A 21,001-nucleotide genomic window follows, 5' to 3' on the forward strand; every position below is an offset into this window, starting at 1 on the left:
ATCTTAACATTCCACTTGAGATGAGGCCTCCCAGCCTTACTTCTTGTCTTGTTGGATTCAGATTTTTTAGAACCAGATTCTGTACATGGAACCGTGCATATATTATGCAAACTGTCTTGTCCATTTCTGTGCACACCTTGAACAACCTCTCTTGACATTATACACATGTTAACGGTTAAAGGATGCATATGTGGCATATATGAAGTTGTCCTCTGTCGAGTCAACCAGCGTTCCTTATAGTCAGGTGCTGTCTACTTCTGCTTAAAGTGTCTCTCCAAGTTTTCCAGCAGAGAGCTATTCCAGCTCTGCTACCCAAAATCATTTAACCAGAGATGCTGGAGAACATAATTTGCATCTCATTTATTTCTGCTACCTTTAACCTCTGCTGCTACTTAGAGGGTCTAGTGTGGTCAATTTCAGAGGAGCCAATTCCAAATACTCTGCAGTGTGCTGTAAATGGTCCACAGATATGCCACAGCATTTGCAGGTCATTTAATTAGTAGGGCCATTGGGGGACGTGAGCCCCCCCACTTGTAGCACAGTGTGCCTTGTCAATTGCCAAAAAACCGATGACGCTCCTTGGCAATTTTAGCATTTTGTCAGCGTGCTATGAGATAAAGAAGGCTGAAAATTGCAGCACTAAAGAAAGGAATAAATTCAAACAATGACAAACAAGATCAGTTCTTTCTCAGTGGTGGCTCTGAATCTATGGAACTCCCTCCTTATAAGGATTCACCACTGTCCATTCTTCAGTAGCTTACATAGGGGGGAAAATGGGGGCAAATGCCAGTGGCACTAGGCGGGGGGGCAGCGCTGCGACCCTCTCCCCCCACCTGTTTTGTTGGCGTGATCCAGTTCTGCACTGCCCTCTCCTCTCTTTTCGTTAAAGGGGAAAAGAGGAGAATGGACCTCAGATCAGTGGGGAACTACGCCAACCGTGGTTGTAATCATGCAGCCACGGTTGGCATGGTTCCTGGCTGCTTCTGAGGGCTTCTTTAAAGAAAGAAGAAGGTGGTCTTCGGAACGTCCAGGTAGCTGACTGGAAGCTTCCAGTCCAGGAAGCTCGCTTCCTCCAATTTCGAGGAGGTGTGCATCACTTCTAGTTCCGATGGAGCCTTTTGTGCCACCACTAAGTGGCACGAAAGGTTCCATTGGATCTTTTTGGTGCTGCTGGAAGCGGTGCCTAGGAGGCAAGTGCCGCTTTCAGGGAGTGGACAGTGCTTCCAGCAGCACGAGATGCCTCCAGTGGAGCCTGCGCTGCTTCCTTCCTCTCCCCCTTTTTCTTAAAGGGGGAAAGGAGGAGATGGCGTGGAAGTAATTGCAGTGACGATGACATCACAGGGCTACTTTTTACATTCATTTAAAGAAATGAGAGATGACCTTTGCAAAAACTACATTCTTGTGCATCTTAAAGGCTAATAAATGTATTATAGCATAAACACTGGGATATCAGGAAGAAAGTCTTGACAGTAAGGGCAGTTGGTAGTGGATTCTGGAGATCTCCAAGCAGAAGCTGAACAGGCATGTGCTGGAGATGAGCATCTCCAAGGCGGATTTGCTGCTACAGGCAGGGGTTGAATTAGATGCCCTTGTAGGTCCCTTCCAACTTTATGATTCTATATATACAATTCACTTTATCAGATACGTGAAGGGAATTCCTCAGTAGGCAAGTATATATATTTTAGATTGTGAGCCCTTTTGGTGCAAGGGGCGACTTTTCATTTTTTTTTTGCTCTGTTAAACACTTTCTGAACTTTTGTTGAAAAGAGATATAGACATGTTTTAATAATAAATATACCTGGGGTATAGAGAAAAGAATTAAAAAGAGCAAAGTCAGATGCAAGAGGAATCTGAGAAGGCCTGATTTTGTGTCAGGCTTAAAACAGGTGATAATTCACAGTTGATTATGATGACGACATCCTAGCAATGGTTAATTAATTCTGTAGAGTGATAAAAATCATTGTCTTGATTGAGTCTAGCTATGCGGGAGTTAAGCCTCATAATACATTCACATTCATCTGATTCTTGTTCTAATGTCCCTTTGAAGATTGTCTGTGGAAGACAGACAAAATTGTCACTTAGTTTGCCGCAGAGTGTCATGACGGATTAAAGTGATTTCCCCCTGGTTTCTGAATGTTGCCATATGTAATGGTATCTGGTTTTCATCACATACATCTGCTTACAGAGGATTTCAGTTTCTGCATCTGACAAAAGCTTATGCCACAGTAAATGTGTTACTGCACAATCCTAATTGGCTGTAGAACTGGGGCAGTGACCGCTGTGCTGGCCTAGGCTGTTGCAAACATGCCGTAAAGTACATTGTGACAGCCTAGCAGGAGCGCAAGCGGGAAGGCCTATGTTATCCTCTGGCACCAGCGCAAGAGGGAACATGCTTTGGAGCAGGTGAAATCTGTTCCAAGTAGAGCAGGGGTGGGCAGATCAGGAGTGGGATTGTTGACATCAAATCCTATCCCCTTTCGTGGGTCTGAAAATCCAACATGAGACATCTCAGACTTGCACTGGCTATTTACCAGGCGCAGATCCAAGTTGTCCCATTGATCAGGCTGGGGCTTTACCTGGGATAAGGGGACAAATATTACCTCGATAAGACCTCCAGCACACTCAATTCACATTTGGGATGCAGCACAGCCACACTGGCTCTGCTGCATTGGCTTAGGATAGGATTGGGCTGCCTGTTTTTAAAGTGCTACAAGACTGTGTTGTTTCTGCTGCTGCAGACCCTTACCCCTCCCTAAGCAAGCTTAAAGTCCTATGCAATATATTTGTAAGAAACTGTCATTCAATAAAATTGAACTTATGCCCAAGTAAACAACTTACATAGTATAGAACTGTAATAATTGTCCAGGATATTCTGCAAGAAGCAAAGGATAGTGGTTACTGAGCAAAATAACTATCGTTAGACGAAATGAGATGAAATGTAAATATGTGTGCTGTTTGGTTGCTGGAGTCATACATATTCATAAGTAACGAAAATATTGTACGGGTAAGGTAGCTGGAGAACATAAGAGTACAAGATCATCCACATGGGTTCAGTGAACAGTGCTAGTAACATACAAGATGGCATTGTCAGCCCAACCCTGTGGGTTGGACTGTGCTGGCAGAATGCGTTTTTCGCCAGCTCAGTCACAAAAGTGCTTTTTGACAGTGCTACTAGCTGGTGGGGAGGCCGGACCCTTCCCATGCGTTCTGGTGGAGCGGAAGACACCCATCAGACCAGGTAAGTGCAGTGCAGGGGTGGAATGTGAAGAGGTAGGGCAGGGTAGGAATATTGGGCCTGAGAAGGGGCGGGATTGGTGCTGGTGGCACACACCATATCCTAACCTCCTTCCCTGGTCTGTTTCACCTGAACAGATCAACGAGGACTTGCACCAGTGATATAGTTGGTGCAGGTCTGAGCTGACCCATTGCAGCTGCTTGGGCTTCCCTTAGGAGACCTCCAGCAGCATGAATTCTACCATGGGTTGCAGTGTAGCCCACACCCGTGCTGCTGTAGCACCACGCAAGGATTTAGTTGGTTGGCAGCCTTCAGTCTCGAAAGACTATGGTATAAGCCTACAGCACCCGGCATTCCCAGGCGGTCTCCCATCCAAGTACTAACCACGCCTGACCCTGCTTAGCTTCTGAGATCAGACAAGATCAGGCATCTGCAGGGTAACAGTGGGCTATGTAGCACCTGTGATATCTTGCTAGTCCATGGGTATAGGAAGACCATACTGTTAGATAATTATACAGACATCTTGAAAGTCAGATTTTTCCCCACAATTGTTCTTTCTTTTACATGGAGAAGTGGCCTTTTACTCGGTGTTTTATGGATGGTCACAATTCAGTTTTTAAGAGTTTAAGTGTAAGCTGTAGCATGTGTGTTACCAGTTCTTTAAAGCCAGGTTATCTGAAGGAAATAAAGAGGGAGATAGTTACTGAAACTGACTAAAACAAAAGAGAAATTTTAAAAATCCAATTTAAATATAAAGCTGGATGTTTTCATTTTGAAATGTCATTGATCTTCTCTACTCTGCAGGATGCTATTTAGTGCTGACTAGGTTGGCTAGTGTTTCTTCTGTTTATACTGCTTTTAATGATATTGAGCCTTCATTGTATGCTTTTTTTCAATGTCAGCTGTTTTAAATGGGTAACTAACATAAAGAAATACCATAGATAAAACAGAATAGCAATTCAAGTCATACGGTAATTAAGGGCCCAGTCCTAACTAAAGACTGCCCATAAGGCACAGAGACCATGGAGGGGCAGAGAGGTAAGTAACCATTTCTATTTCCACATGGCTCTTTGTGGGCTTATTCAGACTTGCACCTATTCTTTAGCTAACACAAGCCCACGTAGAGGCACAGGAGCATACTGGGGCCAAAACAGAGCAGAGGATATTCTATGGAGCCATTGTCTCTGTTATTCACCTTCCTCTTGCCCTTGCCATGCCCCTCAAGGCTTCAACTCCACCCCAACACAGGCCTCTTATTGCATGTGACACAGGCCTCCTATTGCAGCAGCCCATCATTTAGGCCACACCATGCACATTTAGACCCCAGACAGACAGACAGTCATTGTAGCTCTGGCATAGCTGTCATTATGCTGCCCTTTCCTACTGTCTGCCTCATACATTGTGGCAAAAGAGAACAACCAACCGTTGACCAGCAAAGGGCTTCCCCCTACCCAGTGGAGTCTTAGAAGTGAGAGAGTGCATGATGCAGGCTTCAAACCCTGATAGCAGAGAAGGCCTTCCTTCCTAAGGCCAGTTGAGGAAAGAAACAACTAGGATGAGAAGGGCTCTCTATCTGTTAACAAAGGGATATCAAGTGTAGTCACATCAACGATTTTGCTGCCCAATCTCAAAGGAACGATTAACGAGAGTGGCATCTAAAGGAGAGACACACAAGTGGGGTTGCCAACCATCTCCTCCCAGGAAATCAGTTGTGGCCTTGCAAGTTATCTGACAGGCAGCCATATTTAAAGTGCCAGTGAGCTCTGGCTACACCAGTTTGTTAACTGACCCAGAATTTGCAAAGCAACAAGGGCCTGTATGGAACAAGTAGGTCAACAGCCCCGCAGAGGAACTGCTGGGATCACACTGGTCATGGCCGCCAGGCATGCTGTGGGCTTTCCTTGTCATCTGCATAACTGTATATGTAGAAGATCCTCTGCCCCTGTTGGAAAGCTGCCTATGGAAACATAGAGGAGTGTAGCAAGACGGACTGCAGCAGCAGAACTTGGTCTCTGGAACAGAATGCATACTTACTTTGTGATTAGAGTAGTTACATCAGTAAGCTGTGGCATGAGGTTATTATTAAGAATATTTATATAACACTTTTCAACCAAAAAAGTTCACGAAGTGATTCCATTTCCTTCATTGCCTATCTGTGTGAGGTACATTGTTCTTGGTCCCCCTGGCAAGTGGTGGATTGGAGGTTCCACTTGGGTGTTTGTGTTTGGAATCCTCTGGGGTCAGAATACCTGCACTAAGAATTCTGAGAAAGCAAGTATTTGTTAATACTTGCTCTACATGTTGTGATTGCAGCAGGCCACCTGTGTGAAGTGCTCCCTTTGTGTCCAAAGTGCGCTTCCTCCTTGGTCCCAGCTACCAGGGTTCACCTTGGTGTGCTCACCTAAGTGTGCACAATGTGAAGCTAGAGAGATATAGTCTTATGCTGCATAAGCTGAGTTCTGGCTACAGAGCTCTGCTGCAGGAAAATAGGGAGAAGGGGTGCAAGGAGTTGAGATTTTCTGGTATAGTTCTCTCCTTATTGTTTTGTATGGGTTGGGTGCACCATTGAGAGGTACATTGTGTCATCTGGTGGGACTGGAGCTGAAACATTGGGACTTTGTCACTGCTGCAGTTACCTAAGCAGAGATGTCATTGAACAATTAGCCCATTAGGGCTACAATCCTATACATGTATAGAATGAAGGTTTTTTAGTAAAGATTCCACGGCTCCCTTGGCTGGTTTCCATGGCTCCCTGGGGAACCATGGTTCACAGTTTGACAGCCACTGCGGCCTTTACTTGCTCCCTCTCTTTCTCTGTGATCTACATCACACAAAGCAGCAGTCACATGGAGACCACGCTCCTTCAAACCATTGCTGTTGTCAGTTGGCAGTGGAGAAACCTGTGTAGTAGCAGGAACATCCGCTTAGAGCCAAAACCTATCCAATTTTCCAGCACCAGTGGAAACAATGGGGCATGTGCTGCATCCTGCAGTGAGGGTGCAGTCATGGATGCCTCTTCCAGGTAAGGGAGCATTTGTTCCCTTTCCTCAAGGCTGCATTGTGGCTGCACCGGCACTGGAAAGTTGGATAGAATTGGGCCCTTAGTGGGTTACTGCACACAAATGGATAAAATATTATCCATGGATGGTTAATTGCATGGATAAAATATATTATCAATCAATCAACAGTATTTATATACCGCTTTTCAACTAAAAGTTCACAAAGCGGTTTACAGAGAAAAATCAAATAACTAAATGGCTCCCTGTCCCAAAAGGGCTCACAATCTAAAAAGATGCAAATGAATACCAGCAGACAGCCACTAGAACAGACAGTGCTGGGGTGAGGTGGGCCAGTTACTCTCCCCCTGCTAAAAAGAGGAGCACCCACTTGAAAAAGTGCCTCTTACCCAATTAGCAGGGGTATTATCAGATGCATAACCTGACATTTTGTGGGGGGATGGGATGGGATGGGAGAGAAACTAGGCTTACATTGGGGTGGGAGCATCTAAAGTCAATATGAAATTGCATATTAGATAGGAGTTGTCAACATCTTTGATACAAGTTGAAAGCTAGGATGGTGTAGTGGTTTGGGAGTTGGACTTTGACCAAGTTCAAATATGCAACTCAGCCATGAAGCTTCCTGGGTGACCTTTGGCCGGTCACCGTCTCTCAGCCTTACCTATCTTACAGGGTTGTTGTGAGGACAAAAAGAGGGAAGGAACTTTGTAAATCACCCTGAGTTCCTAGGAGGAAGGGTGGTATAAAAATGTGGAATTTTTTTTAAGTCTATTAATTTTTCTCTTGGATTTGATTATTCCTATTGACTAGTTTGATTATAAATATAACCATGATATTACGACTCAAGGACTCCAAACACAAAAACACATAATATAACCATGGCTTAGAACTGCATAGACATGTAAGGGTGCAATCCCAAAGGTGACTTGGGCCAAGTCCCTTGGGCCGGCCCAGGAGGGTTGCAAACATGCCGTGAAGCATGTTTGCGCCTCCATGGGAGGAAGCCGTGTTGGCGCATCTAGATGCGCGGAGGCTGACATAAGCCTCCACAGCGGCTTCCCTGCAGCCGCTTGTATCGGTGCATCTGCACCAACACAAGCAACAAAGGTAGGCATGGGGGGGGCAGGGAGGAGAAGGGAAGGAGGTGTTTCTGGGCAGGGGGAGGGCGGTCAATGGGTGGCCCTGGGGGCGGGTACACGGGGAGCTGGAGGCGGGCATGGGACCCGGCAGTTATGCTGGATCCTAACCCTTGTCCCCGTGGAGAACGGAACAGCTTCAAGCCACTCCACTCTGCTCGGATTTGCACTACTTCCAGAGGTGGCGCAGGTCCTATGAGACCCATTGGGGCCAGCAGTCCTTACCCAGGGGTAAGGGGAAGAGTCTCCCCTTGCCTCTGGCTGAGCCGCTGCCACCAACGAACCTGTGTTGGATGCAGTGCAAGCCTCCTGGCTTGCCTGCTCCAGCACAGGTTTGGATTGCGCCTTGATAGACAAGTAGGCAAAGGACTGCCAGGCAAATCGAAAATCAGTTTTTAAAAAATTGACAAAATGCACACCTATAATATCAAAACCTAGCTCAACATTTACCATACTTAATATAGACCTTCCATAGATTTAAAAAAATGGTTTAAGCATTCTTAACTCAATCTGTTCCTCATTTGTTACTGTGGGAAAATGTAGCTTAAATTGTATCATCCCACAATTCATTTTTCCATCAGATGTAGATGGTATTTTAAAAAAAGACAAATAAAAAAGTTATGTACTACCATAGACAGCAGCAACTACAGAATCATTAGTAGATGGAAGAAAAAGGGCAAAGAGTATTAAGATTATTAAAGGAAGGAATGCCTGGTCATTCCAAATTACGCTTCTGTCTGGATGACTGAAGACACACACAATACTCATTTCCATAGGAATTCACTATTACATTATTTTTAAAGCATATGGAGAACCAAAGTGGGGGAGGGAGAGCTAACAAAATTACAAAAATCCCTCTCAAAGTGTTTCTAAACAAGCCATTGACACAGACAGGAAAACATAAAATATTTTTATTAAGTTAAAAATTCCTGTATCAGTGGCACAACATGCAATAAGATCAAACCCAAAATTCACATTCCATATGATACTAATGAAATCTTAAAAGGATGAAATTCCCTCTTTAATAAGTGAAGTACAGACTCCACATTCACTCTACTTTGTTGGTGCTTAAACTGTATTAATGAGCTCCCATTTCCCAGAAATGTTTACATCTGGAAAATATCTGGAGCTTACTTAAAATAGATGATGCGGAGCACGGTGGAGGCAAAAGAGTTATATATAAGAGAGTAAGGAGAGACTCTTCTGACATGATGGGACTCTTGATTGGATGGGGGGGTGACCCAAAGGTAAACAGGAGGTAAGTAAAAAATTTTTTTTTTACTTACCTCTGCATAAGCCGTGGAGCTGCCTTTGGGTCTCCTTGGACATAAGTCCCCTATTTTGGTGAATTATGTCAGGGGCCTTCAAATTTGGGCCCTTGTGTCAGATCCAGCATTCAGGATAAGCCGTCTGGTGCGGCACTTTCCATTTCCCACAGCCCCATGCCGGGTAGTCGCTTTCCTCAGGAATTTGGGGGCAAAGAGCCTTCTGGGGCTGCAAGCAGTGGAAGCAGCTACCTGGTGCAAGACTGGTGGGAAGATCAGGTGAGAAGAAAGGAGGAGACTGCTGCATGGAATGGAATGTGCTGCGCCCAGACAGCTTGTCCTGGAATGCAGCAAGCTGTGCTTGGGAGACCTCTGCCCTATGTCTAAAGAGGGATAATGGGCAGGGAGGTTTTAAAACGAGAGGATAAGACTTGGCATGTGTCATTGTCACTGGGTCCACCCCGTCCCTCCCCTTCCCCAACCCCTGGTTCCTCCCATGAAATGCCCACGTTCTCCCCCTTTCTGCCCATGGAACACCCTTGCCGCTGATTTACTGATGCCGGGGGATCCAGGAAGGCCACAGTCATGAGGCTGACACTGCTCACCACTTCCAGCAGCAGCTCACCATAGAGCATCACATTTTGTTCAGAACACAAGTTCTGACAGTAGCCTCAGTATCAGGGAGCAATGCTATACACCTTCCTGAGACTATACCCCACTGAACAGAAGGGACTTACCGCAGATACCGGCCCACAAGTTGACCCCACAGATAAGTCGAGGGCAGGTTTTGAACCAACAATCATGGAATTTTCTATGACCCTCGGATAAGTCAGGGGTTAAACTTAGGGGGATATAGTTTTGTCTGATTTTACCCAAGGCCAGATCCTGAAAAATAACCTACCACTAATTGTTACCTAAGAACTGTAGTCTCTAATTTATTAAAAACATAGTAAAAGATCATAAGATACATTTTTATTCTTTTTAAATTCTCGTCTTCACCACCCTTTTGTAAACACTGTCAGAGTAAGTGCACTGTAAACTACATACCAGTAAAACAGTGGTTCCCAACCTGGTATTCACGTACTCCCAGGGACACTCAACAGGACCTTTAGGGGTACTTGAAAAAGAATGGCAGAAAAAGGCAGGCCGTGCTCCAGAATGCCTTGCAAGGCAGGAAGGGAGGTAGGTAGTTGGCTGTGAAAGCCCCACCAATAGCTAGTTTTTGGTCATCAATTCATGTACGAACCAGTGATTGAAAACCAGCACAGTAAAAAAGCTGAAACATAATATGGAAAGTAATCAATCACCCAGAATTTCTCAGCACACTTCTGGTGCAAAACAGTGCAAAGGCAGAGTCTTCTGTTCCTCTAACACAGGGGTGTCCAAAGTTTTTGGCAGGAGGACCACATCGTATCTCTGACACTGTTTCGGGGGCCAGGGGCAAAAAAGAATTAATTTACATTTCAAATTTGAATACATTTACATAAGTATACATAAATGAATATATTAAAGATGAACTTATATGAATGAATGAAGGTCTTATAATAGCTCAAAGCCTATAAAAGACCTTGCACAAAGCAAGGCTGGCCTTTCCTTTGCTGCTGCTACTGCATCACGGATGTGGAACAGCAAGCAGTGAAGAAAGCCCTCATCCCACAGCTCACGCGATAGGTCAAACAGTCGCCCTCATGCTGAGAGCGGTTGCATCGGACCAGTGTGGGCTCCAACAAATCTCCAGAGGGCCAGAGTCTCATTGGAGACTGGGGGCTCCCTGAGGGCCACATTGAGAGGCCTCGAGGGCCGCATGTGGCCTCAGGGCCAGGGTTTGGGCACCCCTGCTCTAACAGATAAAAAGAGAAAATATGTGATGAATACATGAATGGGCTTTCATAGAGAGGAGATGAGGGCTTGTATTATTAATTACAAACATTTTGCTAATATGAAGGGTACAATTTATGGAAATGGGCCGCCAAGGGATATGCAAGTGAAAAAGGTCGGGAACCACTGCAGGAGAACCAGGAATCAAATCCACCTTTAAGGTGTCTGGTGTGTTAAGCCAGAAGCTCTACGTACAACATACAACCCATAACACATAACTGAGAGTGTGCAATTCAATTCAATCTAGTTCTGAGCAGATATGCCTTGAATTGTACTGTAAAGGAAGCTTTAAAAAAAAACAACTTAGCTATAATTACCCCCAGTATCAATCTGCAAAATATTTGTCTGCTTTGTATTAATTCACAAAAGTGTATTGTCAGTAGGGTAAAATTATACAGATCCTTGACCAATTCACAGGGACACAGATGTTCTGTGGTTTATATCTGAGCAAAATGTGCCCAAAGAAATGGGTTGGAGTAACCCTCACAAAATGTTGACAGCTCAAAGCAAAGGCAGATTGTGAGCCCCTTTAGTACAAAGGACCATCTTAGTTCTGCATTGAAGACTTGTTTTTTACTGAACAGCAGTATAATAATAATAAGGCAGAAAGGAAATTTCCTGTTCTGTATGTAACAAATGTTAAAAGGAACTAAAATCCTACAAAGACTCAAGGCTGCCTTGGGTAATCGCAGCACAGTCTCTTCCAAGGCCTTTTATTGATGCAGCAAGAACAATGTGGGTATAAGCATACCACTTAAAGACCTTATGTGGCATAAGAAACGGAATTGGCCAACAAATGTGAAGAAAAAAATGCTTAAGAGCTCATTACTTTGCTGGAATAACAGTGGAAAGCTTAGCTCAAAAGTGGCCCCAATTTCATCAATTTTTTATAATGATATCACCACCCTCGGGCTTTTAGTAAGAGATGTTCATCAGCTGAAAGTAGCAGGGTATGATCAAATTAAAGATAATCTTACAGAAAGGATACATTATTATGCATCAAGACTTTTCTCAGCAATAGTAGGGGGGAAGGGTTGCGGAGGCCCTCCATTGTATCAATACTTCAAGTACAGCAGCGTGCATTCTGTTTAAAGATGCATTATGGGATTATTAGACTGTTGACTTTATTGGAAGACTGGAGACTAATACAAAAAGGGTATTAACATGTTATTATCAACATTGAATTCATTGTTGTTGAGATCAGTGACATGAGTTCATAACAGAACATTGCCGTTAAAAGAAAAACAGTCAATATTATGGGGAGTGAATAATAGATGGTAAGTGAGAAACGGTACTGAATATTAAGATAAAATATTCAATTTTTTTTTTGAAAAGATGGTTTTAAAAGATGGTTTAAAATAGTATACAACTCCCGTTAAATCTGGTAAGATGAAACAGTGGAATAATTCTATGATTACAGTGTTTTAGGTAGATGAGAGATTATATATGTGGCGGATTTACATAAAAATGCATCAGTTTTGAGAACAAATTATGTTAGCTGTTAGACATAAAGGTTTGTGAGATATACCTTTAATACCTGTGTGTGAGGAATCGGTAAACTTGCAGGACTCAGAGCCAGTCCTGAGCTTGCACTGCCAGCGGCGAGTGTCACAAACATGCCGTAAAGCACGTTAACAGCCCTCAGTCCAGCGCTGGTGCTAGCTGAGTGGAGGCATGGGGGGAGGTGGGAAGGAGGTGTTCTGATGCAGGGGCAGGCAGGGAGAGGGCGGAGAGGTGGTGTACTGGGGGAAGGAGCAGGGCAGGAGGGAGGTGGAACTGGCGGAGCTGAGCGCCACCTCATCCAGAGCCTCTGTGTCAGGCCTGATACCGAGGCTCTTGATTCTACAGCAGCCCAAGGGTTGCCAAAGAATCGAGTAGTCCCATTGCAGGGCAACTTGCTTTACCTGGGAGAAGGGGGTGAAAGTTCTCTTCTCCCGAGGTGTCACCAGCGCTGCCCCATTAGCGCTCAGGATGCCATGGCAGCCGTTTTCGGCACCACGGCAGCCCAGTGCTCCAGGCAGCATAGAATTGGGCTGCCCAAGTCTTCCAACAGAAAACTAAACAATTCATACAAATAATACTGTAAAAAGCAAAAGTCAACATCAACACCTTAACCAAACAGAATCAACACAGAAGCAGTCTCAAATAAATCAAGGAAGCCCAGGAAATGCCTCCTGAAAGAGCCAGATCATTAGTCTCTGCCAAAAACCTGGTTGGGAGAAAGCCAGGTGCATACTAACCTGGTAGGGTTCCTGAAGGGAGAGGCCATCACTGATAAGACCTCTTATGTATCTGTCAAAGTCTAGCAGAAGGCTGCAAGGTATGCAAGAGAGTGTTCCTCACAGAGCTTGTTGCTACTATCTAGGCAGCGTAGAGGACATGGTAGCAAAGGGTATGCACTAAAAGGAAGGGGGGTTGTGTATGTGTTTGTACATGCATGCTGTCCATCATCTGGAGGGGATTTAGGAAATGTCAAGAATTGGCTCTGGTCCCACCCACATCCTGCCCATGGCTCTGCCCCATTTAGGGGCTTACAGCAACTGAAATTCCTCTAGTGACAGAGATAGGTTGGCATTGAGTTGCATTTCCACTGGAGCACAATTACAGCTGAATTCAGGGGTATAGTTATGTCCACATAGCAGGGCCTTTGCCATGTACTGCTTGGAAAGATTTAAGTCCAGAATTGTAGTGTCAATCAATTTAAATCCAATTGTTCATCTAAGCCAGAAGGAACAACTTCGTTCAATGACAATTTCCAAAAGGATTCTCTATACCAGGGGTGTCCAAAGTTTTTGGCAGGAGGGCCACATCATCTCTCTGACACTGTGTCAGGGGCCAGGGGAAAAAAGAATTAATTTACACTCAAAATTTTAATAAATTTACATAAGTTTACATAAATGAATACATTAAAGATGAACTCATTTGAATGAATGAAAGTCTTGCAATAGCTCAAGGCCTATAAAAGGCCTTGCACAAAGCAAGGCTGGCCTTTCCTTTGCTGCCGCTGCTGCATCACAGACGTGAAAGAGCAAGCAGTGAAGGGAGCCCTCATCCCACAGCTCATGCGAGAGGACAAATAGTCGTCCTCATGCTGAGAGCAGTTGTGTCGGGCCAGTGCAGACTCCAACAACTCTCCAGAGGGCCAGAGGCTCATTGGAGACTGGGGGCTCCCTGAGGGCCGCATTGAGAGGCCTCGAGGGCCGCAAATGGCCCCAGGGCCGGGGTTTGGGCACCCCTGCTCTATACAGTAGCAACCAGTCCAAATCCAGTTCATTATGTTTCGATATTTCTTAAGTGGCAGCTCCCTGCCCATATTTTTGTATGTTTGTAATCTGTTCTAAAATATGTTCTGCCTATGTTAGCTGTAAATTTACTACAGCACCACTAGGCACCGCAATGGCAGAAATTTAGAGTTCGAAGAGAAGGCTCGAAAGTTAGTTTTGCTTGTAGCTGAACATAATGCCCAGAGTCTGTGTTCACTCTACATGGTGTCAGAGTAACTAATTTGACTCTCTGCAGGGTACAGAAAACCTGACAAGGCAGTCAAGGGAACACAGTTAAAAGTACAAGGAACTCTTGAGGGCTCAACTACCACTATGTATCACCGCTACCTAATGAGACAAAGGAGAAGCCTCAACATAAGCGATTCCAGCCTGCAGGAACTAAGAGTGAGTTCAGAGCAACCTAAAGTACTTCACCCTGCAGGTCTGGCTATTGCACTGCAAGCCTGTTTCCAGGTGGCACCCCTAACAGGATTTGATTTTCTGAAAGCTAACAACACTAGGTAAGCAGATTTCAAAAGATCACTAAACCTCTGGCCTGAATCAGCAGCCCAAGGAAAAACAAGTTAACTCCCCTTTGCATACAGTAGACCCAACAGCAAAGGATATCCTCCTTTTTAAGGGGCTCACAGAAGGCCAAACGAAACAATTTGGAAAATGGAAAGAGGAATTCAATCCACATTCTTTCTTTCATGGCAGTACAGTTTTTCAGTGTGCCCGATTTTGCTCAATACAAGCAAGAGCAAAGAGACACCCTCCCAGCCTGAGAAGCCTGATCCAACGCTGCAGGTGCGGGGAGATGAGTGAAGAATGCATCCAAGAGAGGCTGGTGGAAAGGCTTCAAGACAGTCACCAGGCTGAGACCTGGCAACAGGCCCCTTTGTTGTTGGCAACCTTCAGTCTCGAGAGACTATGGTATCGCGCTCTGAAAGGTGGTTCTGGAACAGCGTCTAGTGTGGCTGAAAAGGCCAATTCGGGAGTGACAATCCCTTCCACACTGGGAGCAAGTGCAGTCTGACCCTGGTCTGTCTCCCTGGCTATGGGCCTTCCTTCTTTGCCTCTTAGCCTCAGACTATTGGCCAAGTGTCTCTTCAAACTGGGAAAGGCCATGCTGCACAGCCTGCCTCCAAGCGGGCCGCTCAGAGGCCAGGGTTTCCCACCTGTTGAGGTCCACTCCTAAGGCCTTCAGATCCCTCTTGCAGATGTCCTTGTATCGCAGCTGTGGTCTACCTGTAGGGCGCTTTCCTTGCATGAGTTCTCCATAGAGGAGATCCTTTGGAATCCGGCCATCATCCATTCTCACGACATGACCGAGCCAACGCAGGCGTCTCTGTTTCAGCAGTGCATACATGCTAGGGATTCCAGCTCGTTCCAGGACTGTGTTGTTTGGAACTTTGTCCTGCCAGGTGATGCCGAGGATGCGTCGGAGGCAGCGCATGTGGAAAGCATTCAGTTTCCTCTCCTGTTGTGAGCGAAGAGTCCATGACTCGCTGCAGTACAGAAGTGTACTCAGGACGCAAGCTCTGTAGACCTGGATCTTGGTATGTTCCGTCAGCTTCTTGTTGGACCAGACTCTCTTTGTGAGTCTGGAAAACGTGGTAGCTACTTTACCGATGCGTTTGTTTAGTTCGGTCTCGAGAGAAAGAGTGTCAGAGATCGTTGAACCAAGGTACACAAAGTCATGGACAATCTCCAGTTCATGCGCAGAGATTGTAATGCAGGAAGGTGAATCCACATCCTGAACCATGACCTGTGTTTTCTTCAGGCCCCTAAACAGGCCCCTAAACAGGCCCCTAAACTCACACTTTGTCAGTCTAGCTTTGTAGTTCCCTCCTGTATGGCCACACCACTCGACGCCAACATCTGTGTAGCTTGGAGCTTGGCATTCCCAGAAGTCTGATGATCACATATGACCAGTATTGCTGTTAAGGTCAACTGCAGCCTGACCACATATTTCCCAGCTGAGTTCCATGGAACATGGTAATTTGGAAGTGATGACATCTGAAGGTTCCGTCACGGCACCATGCAGCTACCAAAGGGGCCTGCACACTGGTACGGGTATGGTACATATGAAGTTGCCGAGCATCTAGAGACACTGTCACACACCCACACAATCGCACAGGCCCCTTGGACATAGCACTGATGGTAGCTCTCCAAGCTCTTTCTGTAGATGCCAGGGATTGAAAGTGGCATCTTCTCTATGCAAGGCAGGTGTTTCCCCACTGAGCCATGGCTCCTCTCACGAACAACAACTATGACTAAGACACCAAAGCTCTTACCTAAAGCTACAAGAGACTCTCTTCAAGGTCAACTGTACACATGAAATCATGGATGAATATATTGCTTTTGCAAAGAAGATACTCCTAAAGCAAGAGAGATACTATGCTTCCAGAGTCCATAAACAATCCTGTGCGGGAATCAAAGGAGATGAGCATAACAGAGAAGTGTAAGGATACCACTAGTGTGGTAAGGCTACAGAAAAAAGAATGCCAAGAATGATTCAGGGTCTGCAGGAAAAGTCCAAAGAAAACAGCAAGCTGCAGTGCGCCACTCCAGATGGTAGATCCCAGTGCGTTTCCCAAGATGATCACCCCAGTGACACAGAAAGAGCCATCCTGGGAGCAATCAGCAAAGACCGTCAAAATGAATCACCATAATTGCCAAGGGAGGTTGCCAAGTTGAATTTAAACTAGATGCAGGGGCAGATGTCATGGTGATCCCTGCTTCACTGTACAGGAGACGGAAGGTGCACCAAAGCTTCGAGAATACATGAAACATTAAAAGGTCCAAGACTGTCCATGCTAAATGTGAGAGGCAAAGGTTACTCACATTGTAAGTAAAAGGTTCTCTCCCAAGCAATAGGTGTTGTGGGAGGCTTTTGAGGAGCCTTTTAGACCTTCCAGCAATTGAGATTATAACAGCCCAATCCAATGGGCCATTTGTGACAGCGGGAGGAACATCGTGCTGTTCCAGAATACTCGGTGACAGTGTGTGCAGCACACTACTGCTGGGACAGTCCAAGCCACTGCCGCATAGGGCATCAGAGCCCTACGGCTGTGGACCCAGCTTGGATCACCTTCAGCATGTCAGCGGCAGAAGTGTGTCATAGGCAAGGAGGTGGAGGGTTGCCCTTGGGTTGCCCCATGGGCAAGGATAACAATGTTTTAAAATAAATTTTAAAAAAATCTAGAGCAGGGGCCCCCCGAATCTAGGGGCCCCACAGGCCGGATCCAGTGTGACCCAGGATTACCCATTCAGGTGGCGAAACAGTGGCAAAATCTTTCTGTTCCTTGGCACAGCCTCCAGTTTTTGCAGCCAGTTTTTGCAGAAACTCACGCCAGGCAGCCACTTCCCTGGGAAATTGGGGTGCAGAACCTTCTAGGGCGACAAGGCAGCAGAAGCGACTGCCCAGCACGAGTTTCTGCAAAGATCAGTTGTGAAAATTGGAGACTGCGGTGTGGAACAGAAAGCCTTCACCACCACCATGCTGTGCCTGGACAGGTAATACTGGGATGCAGCAGGATGTGGCTTGGAGATCTAGAGAAACAGTTAATATGCTATGCTGTTTAATAAGGTTTGTTTTCTCAAGATATTCCCATAAAATAGAATGGCATATCCTGAAACAGAATGAGTATATGAACACATAGTGGGTTCAGTTTGTCTGGGTACTGATTGCAGTCTTCATCACTGTCAATGTGTTTTTTGGGGTTCACTATTATAATTCACCCACACACATGCAAATGTAATGAGACTGAGAGACAGTGGCTTGCCTAAGACTACTAAGGGCCCAGGCCTATTCAGCATTCCAGTGCTGATGCAGCCACAATGCAACCCAGAGATGATGCTCCCTTACCTTGAGGAAGCTTCTGTGATTGGCCCCACCCCACCACAGGATGCAGTGTGCGCCCCATTGGCATGGCTGCATCGGCACTGGAAAGTTGGGTAAGATTGAGCTCTAAGTGGATTCATAGGAAAGGCAAGGTTTGTAATGGTAATCTCATTTCTTTTATTACTTAGGGTTTTAGGTATGATCAGAGGAAGTGATCATCATGCCACTGAAGTTAATTCTGTTCTGTGTTAGCTGTGCATTCACTGACAGTTTTCATTTATTTTATAAATCAAATCATTCAAAATCTCTTTCAGGGTTGAAGCCTTTCAATTAGCACCACTATACCTTTGCCGTACCATCCATCCCAAAGCAAAAAATCTGCAAAATTAATTCGGAAGTTAAACTTATCCATTTATTTTCAGAGTTCACCACTTTCCTACCTCTTAGAGTTTATCCACAAAACTCCATAAAGCATTTTGGAAATCCTTAATTTTAGGAACTGATCAGACGTGCATCAAAAGGCGCATTCAAATGCAGATGTTGTCCATTGCTTTTCAGCGGTATGCACATCCTCATGTGCTTAAGCTACTCTAAGGGTGCAATCCTAACCAACTTTTCAGCACTGATATAGCTGTGCCAATGTGCCATGCACTGCATCCTGCATTGGGGAGGCAGTCAAGGGGGCTCCTCAAGGTAAGGGCATGCTTGTTACCTTACCTTGGGGCTGCATTGTGTTGGAGTTGGTGCAACTCCCGTCTGCTGTCCAGACGGGGCAGGATGTTGTCTAAAAAGGGGTCAAACTATGGTACAGTGACCCTGACCTTTCTATCTGTTCTCTCTGTGTCCCTTGTGGGGTGTGGCCCTACCCCTTTATCCTTCACATCTCCTCTGAGCACCTCCTCTTTGATCACCAGCTTGTTGAGATGTGCACACCAGGGCTCTGACGCCCACGTCATCTTGAGCACAAGGCATGCAGGGCGAGGCAGCTCTAGGGCCTTGCTATCTCTAAGTTTTAGGTCTTATCCTCTGATCCTAATCAGATGCTGTAAATATACATCAACAAAAGTGTAAATAAATAACTTCTTTGCAACTTTAACAAGCCATTGCCTCTTTGTCTTTAGCAGTCAACCAGGTGAGGGAGATTCCCTGGGGTGATACGCAAAAGGGGGAGGTCTGCTTCTTAAGCTTCTCTGCTTCCCCCCCATCTCCAAAGAGGAAACTATTTTAATTTCCTCCAACACATTGCAGCTAGATCAGTGCTGGGAAGTTGGTGAGGATTGAGCCTTAACTCCCATAAGTCACTGATAAAGTTTTGTCTCCTGACAGAAACTAAATCAAATAGAATAGTTCAGGATAATTGTGTGCACAAGAAGAATTATGGTATCGACAGCAGAAATTGAACCTTTTGGATAACTGTGGCACGATTTATTGCACTTTCCTTTTCTTTTATATGGGACATAATGCTACCACAACCTTGACCTGACAGCTATAATGTTGTAAGACTGCACTCCTATACACACTTATCTGCAAGTAAGTCTTATTGAATTCAGTGGGGCTTACTTCCAAGTAAATGCACATAGCATTGCACTGTAAATCTTCATCTGCAAACCCCCAAAATTTGTGGGCCCCTGGTTTATTGGTTACTTAGCCCAACAGTTTCATGAGCGGAGCATTGGGTCTTATTCCGTAAACTCAAAAGGTTTTTTTGAGCTTAAGGTGAAATTAATTGATTAATTTTAATGTACAGGCTGTGTTTTAATCCTCATTAAGGCAGGCAAAGTGTAGCCTCAGGTAAGCATGAAACATTTCCACTCCACAGTGAATAAATTCGGCTTGAGATGCTGCTGTTTCTGCCAAAACAAACCCTGAGGTCACAGATGACAGGTTAAATCAGGGGCACAAAATGTTGCAGTCATGTTGTGCATTGCTCTGGGTCAGAAAACAGCTGTATTCTGCACACTCAAAATGGTTTTCATATTTGGCCTTGCAGTTATGCTTATATAATTAAATTGCTACCAGGTGATTTTCTGGTTATTGTTCAGCGCGACACTATTTATTTATTTATTTATTCCGTTATTTTGATTTCTGTGCCGCCCTTCAGTATAAAATATTCTCAGGGTGCCAAACAAACCAAAGATGCAGAGCAATAACATGACTGGCCATTTTTAATGGATGATAAAGAACTAGAACTGAATCTAATTTTATTAGAAAAAGAATTATCTTTTGAATAGGTATATGCGGTTCTATATGTTAAAATTGTTCATTTTACTTGAATTTGGAGCTACAGCCTCAATATGTTTTGACTCTAACACTTTTGCTTCCTCTTTCAGGTGCAGCAACCGGACGCAGTGTGCAGTTGTAGCAGGCCCAGATGTGTTTCCTGATCCTTGTCCAGGAACATACAAGTATCTTGAAGTGCAATATGAATGTGTTCCTTACAGTATGTATCCCATACTTCTTTCCTTTACTTGCTGTGTTTAAAAGAAGATTCATCGAATTGGCTGTACAAATTAGGGGGAGGGGAAAAAGCCATCTACGATTGTAAGAACACTTGGTTTTCCTACAGAAAATTGAGAGTTGGCATGGTATTTAATTTGCTAAAAATAAGAGCTAGGAAAAATATGAACAAGGTTAGGAAGATTCCAGGTTGAATCTCATCTCTATCATGAACTCATTAGGTATTGTTAGAGGTCGTTCTTGCTCAGCTGTAGATCCATCCGTATCTGTGATATGGGAAATAATGTTTTGTCTACCTTCTGGGGTGTTGTATTTGCTACAAGGTCTTTTGCTACAAGATGTGGTGGTGATCACTGGCTTAGATAGTTTTAAAAGGGGATTAGTTACATTCATGGAGAACTATCAATAGCTGTTAACCATGATGATAAAATAAATAGTAGCTAAATGGAATGTCCAGGTTCAAGGGCAGTTTACCTCTAAATGTCTGCGAATGCTAACATACTTCTAAATACAAGCCCCTGGGAGAGGACTTTCTCTCGATACCGAGCTAAACAAACGCATCGGTAAAGCAGCTACCACGTTTTCCAGACTCACAAAGAGAGTCTGGTCCAACAAGAAGCTGACGGAACATACCAAGATCCAGGTCTACAGAGCTTGCGTCCTGAGTACACTTCTGTACTGCAGCGAGTCATGGACTCTTCACTCACAACAGGAGAGGAAACTGAATGCTTTCCACATGCGCTGCCTCCGACGTATTCTCGGCATCACCTGGCAGGACAAAGTTTCAAACAACACAGTCCTGGAACGTGCTGGAATCCCTAGCATGTATGCACTGCTGAAACAGAGACGCCTGCGTTGGCTCGGTCATGTCGTGAGAATGGATGATGGCCGGATCCCAAAGGA

General features: G+C 44.9%; 1 protein-coding gene across 4 annotated transcripts in view; it reads left to right on the forward strand.

The window, feature by feature from the left end:
- ADGRL3 (adhesion G protein-coupled receptor L3) overlaps positions 1-21,001 on the forward strand; it is a 675,925-nt gene that overhangs the window by 367,344 nt on the left and 287,580 nt on the right. For all 4 annotated transcript variants that reach the window (XM_066612512.1, XM_066612511.1, XM_066612509.1 and 1 more), the window contains exon 5: positions 19,972-20,081. In XM_066612512.1, coding sequence (XP_066468609.1) covers positions 19,972-20,081 — 110 coding nt within the window. The remainder of the gene's footprint in view (positions 1-19,971; positions 20,082-21,001) is intronic.

The sequence above is a fragment of the Tiliqua scincoides genome, chromosome 2 (genome assembly GCF_035046505.1).
Source record: "Tiliqua scincoides isolate rTilSci1 chromosome 2, rTilSci1.hap2, whole genome shotgun sequence".
NCBI classification, from domain to species: domain Eukaryota; kingdom Metazoa; phylum Chordata; class Lepidosauria; order Squamata; family Scincidae; genus Tiliqua; species Tiliqua scincoides.